At 40.1% G+C, this 4,129-nt stretch overlaps 1 protein-coding gene across 1 annotated transcript in view; it reads right to left on the bottom strand.

Moving 5' to 3' along the window:
* The window catches only part of COPA (coat protein complex I subunit alpha), a 56,646-nt gene that overhangs the window by 18,016 nt on the left and 34,501 nt on the right, over positions 1-4,129 (bottom strand). The window contains exons 11-12 of the mRNA XM_019649613.1: positions 1,663-1,813; positions 608-715 (exon numbers count right to left, since the gene is read on the bottom strand). Of these exons, the coding sequence (XP_019505158.1) occupies positions 608-715; positions 1,663-1,813 (259 nt within the window). The remainder of the gene's footprint in view (positions 1-607; positions 716-1,662; positions 1,814-4,129) is intronic.

Here is a 4,129-nt window from a genome sequence, read left to right on the forward strand (position 1 = left end):
CATCCAGGCAGCAGCTTAGCTCAAGGTGCTGAGTTCAGTCTTAGCTGTGGGTGGGCATTGCCACCATCCCACGTGGGAGTCGAACCTGGCAGCCTTGTTGTTAAGAGCGTGTGCTCTATTCACTGAACCAACCGGGCGGCAGCTCAGTTCAAGGTGCCTTCAGTCTTAGTTGCAGGTGGGCATAGCCCACCATTGAACAGGCAGTCTTGTTGTTAGGAACCTGTGCTCTCACCGGCTGAGCCATCCTGCTACCTGTTGGCAGCTCAGTGGCAGCTCAGCTCAGGCACAGCATCACTGGCCCATGTGGGATCCGAACCAGCAGCCCTGCTGCTCAGCGTTCGCACTACCAAGCCAACTCTTAACCAATTAGCCACTCGGCTGGCCCCCTCAAATTACTTTTAATGATTTGGGTCATTCATCTTGATGCTTCATTAAGAAGGTGTTAGCCTTATGAAAGATGTAAGTTCATAAACACTTAACTTATTTATGATTAACTGAAGCCTACTTGGTTTGAGTCTCTGTTTTCTGTGTTAGCTCTCTCAAAATGACCATTAAATAGGTTCGAAGAGTATATTAGAAATTCCTAAGGCATGAGAAAGAGACCTACGGGAAATGGAGAGGTCCTAGGAGGACTCCATGGTTACTTACTGTACACAGTAGGACTGCATTTTCTGCTGGATTGTATGACATATTGAACACTGGAAACTTGGAACCACTAGAAATATATAGAGAAAAAAAGAGAAAATAGAAAGAGGCATAGGAATTATTCCTACACCTCCTACTTACCTAATCTTTACACATTACTCATCATCTTTATAATCAGGAATAAAAACAAATATCGCAATCTATTTTCTTCCTTCCCTTAATACTTGGGGACTTCCCTATCTCAGCTTTGAGCAGTTATAAAAAAGCAAACCCTAGTACAAGTCAGATTATTCAACAGAAGATACAATTAGCACTCACTGTAGTGAGTGAAAACTGGTTCTTCTTGGGTACAAATTCCTACACATAATTGCAGTGGACGCCACAGAGTAACATGATGTGATTTGTCTCTGGCTAGTTTCTCCCATCCCTTCTAGTGTTCACATAAACCCATCTTTTTATTGTAGTCATGCTAGAGGGTGATTATCAAATCCTCATGCCAAAGTTTGCCAGCATGAATGTTTCAGCATGCTGGCTGATGCAGCTGGCTTTCTAAGAGGACAATTCCTTTTGCCAGGTGTCCCAGAGGTTATCATAGCTTCAGAGTTAAAGAGTTTCCAGAGACATATTTCTGGTTTAGAGTTGCCTATATTTTGCTGGAAAGCAAAGAAGGGTTACAGAAATGCTAAATGTAGGCAAAAAGGCTGGTCGCCAAGTGGGGCTACTCTCTATCAAGAAACTTCCTCTGGTTTGCAAGAGACTTGGCAAACTGTGGCAGTATAATTTCCTGTCCACAGGGTCACTTGCATTCTCAACAGGAGAACTTTCACACCCCTCATGGCCACCTCCTTGCCCACCATGCTCCCGGAGTTTAAACTGAGCAGCCTCAGCCAAAGGAGGTTTGATCTATGACAGGAGATGAGATGCAACATGTTGTTAAAAGAACAGAGTCCTGTTTGTGGATATTGTACCATGGTGAGAGAGGGCAGAGTTTGGAGGGAAGAAACAAGTTTGATTTACCTCCGCAACTGCATCACAGCTACATCTTTAGAGCTGTTGAAATCCAATTGACGTAAGAATCGGTCCTTGACATAATGCAGCATATTGCCATGAACAGCATAGGCTGGCCGTTCCCGTTCCAGTTTAAACACAATCATGCCACCATCATGGCCTGAGGTACAGAGAGAAGGGAGGAAAGAATTAGCTGTAGGCAAGAAAGCAAGCTGAAAACAGGAGATACACAAGGATGATTGTATATGTTTGCCAAAAACAAAGTTAAGACATCTCAATGAATCCTTTATTTGCCTAAATTAAGATTTTTGGAATCTTTATTCAAATAAATTTCTGTGAATCCTTTCCTCAGTAAGTCCTCACCTAAGGTAGTGAATAGGTTTGCAACTTTAAGCAAAACAATGCATCATGAAACCAATTTTACCATAGGCTAATTGATATAAACAAATGTTAAGCTCCTATGGCATCTCAATATTGTAATAAAATGATGCTGAACCAAACAATGTTTTAATATTGAGGACCTGTGTCCTCTATCACACTGCCACATAGACATGCCCGCCTCTGTGTTCTCCTAACACTTTGTACAAACATCCATTATAGCACTTAATCACCCTACACTATAATTGTGTAGGTCTATCGCAATACTCCGCTATGCCATGAGCTTCCTGAAGACAGAAATTACAATAATTTCCATACTTCCCCAGTCCTAGATTTTAAGAACATAAAAATACTTGAACAAATAGATGCCTTTGTGGTTCTGTTTTTTAAAAATGTTTTTGCTGGGGTCAGCCGTGTGGCTCAGTTGGTTAAGAGCGTGAGCTCTGAGCAACAGGGTCACTGGTTCGATTCCCACATGGGCCAGTGAGCTGCACCNCACAAGTGCTATGATTGCTTGTAAAGAAAATAAATTACTAGAATTAATATGAGTCTAGCAGGGTCTGTGAAATAGAATCAATTTAAAATTTTAATTATATTTCTAAATACAAGCAAAAATTAGAAAAATAAAATTTTAAATGGATACTATCCATTTACAAATAGCATTAAAAAATACCAAGTGCCAAAGAATAAATCTAACCAAAGAAATGCAAGATCTCTATGGAAAAAATTATAAAACTTTATTGAAAGATGTTTCAGAAGACCTCAGTAAATGAAGAGCTACTCTACTATGTTCACAGATTTAAAAAGTTAATATTGTAAAAATGACAATTATGCCCAAAATGACATACAGATTCAATGTAATCCCAACTAAAATCACAATAGGGTTTTCTTGTTTTGTTTTTGCTTTATTTTATATAGAATTTTGCAAGCTGATTCTAAAATTTATACTTTATCAGGGCAAAAAATTATTTGAAATTTGCCTTTTCAAGGCAAAATTAACTTGAAAATAGTCTAATAACTTAAAAAAAAAAAGTGGGAAAGATTTGAGGACTTGCTTTACCAGATGTGAAGGCTTATAAAGCTACTATACTTAAAGTGTAGAAGTAGATCAGAGACAGACCACAGAAAACAGATCCTTGCACTTGTGTAAACACGATTTACACATGACACAGATCATACTGTAGAACTATGGGGAAAGGCTGGTCTTTTCAATAAATGACAATAAATGGGACAGCTGAGTGTCCTAATGGAAAAATGTAAAACTGAGTCCCCTATACCTCACACCACACACAAAAATGAACTTCAGGTAGATTATAGACTCAGATATAAAAAGCAAAACTAGGGCTGGCCAAGTGGCGTGCTGGTTAGGAGTTGGCTTGGTATGCCAACTCTGAGCAGTAGGGCCCCGGTTCGTTACCCACATGAGGGCCAGTGATGCTGCGCCCTCTACAGCTAAGATGGTGAACAACAGCTCGACCTGGAGCTGGGCTGCCGTAAGTCTCCGGCGACGGCATAGGCTGCAGCTGGGCTGGCCAGCAGAAGGCTTGAGCTTTCTTGAGCTGCCCTGAGCCAGCCTTGTTCAAAGGTCAACTGTATATAAAGAACTACAAATTAAGATGGATTTTAACTCATTTAAGAAATGGATAGGGGGCTGGCCAAGTGGCTCAGTTAGTTAAGAGCTCGCTCAAGAGTGTGAGCTCTGAGCAACAGCAGTTCGAGTTCTGCCCGAGCTGAGCTGCCACTGAGCTGCCAACAGGTGGCAGGATGGCTCAGCTAAAAAAAAAAAAAGTTAAAACAATTAAAAAATAAAAATAAAAAATGGATAAAAAAGACTTGAACAGAATTCACAGAAGAGGAAATCTGATTAATAGCCACATGAAAACTTGTTCAATCTCGTTTGGAATCAGAGAATAGCAAAGTAAAATTACAATGAGATACTACTACACACACATCAGATAGACAAAAATAAGCCTGAGAAAGGCAAGTGTTGGCCAGGATGACAAGCAAGAAAACTTTTATACAGTGCTGGTGGATATGCAAATTGATACAACTACTTTCGAAAACAGTTTTCACATTATCTAGTAAACGTAAAGATATG

This window comes from Hipposideros armiger, unplaced genomic scaffold (assembly GCF_001890085.2).
Source record: "Hipposideros armiger isolate ML-2016 unplaced genomic scaffold, ASM189008v1 scaffold_134, whole genome shotgun sequence".
In the NCBI taxonomy this organism is placed as follows: Eukaryota; Metazoa; Chordata; class Mammalia; order Chiroptera; family Hipposideridae; genus Hipposideros; species Hipposideros armiger.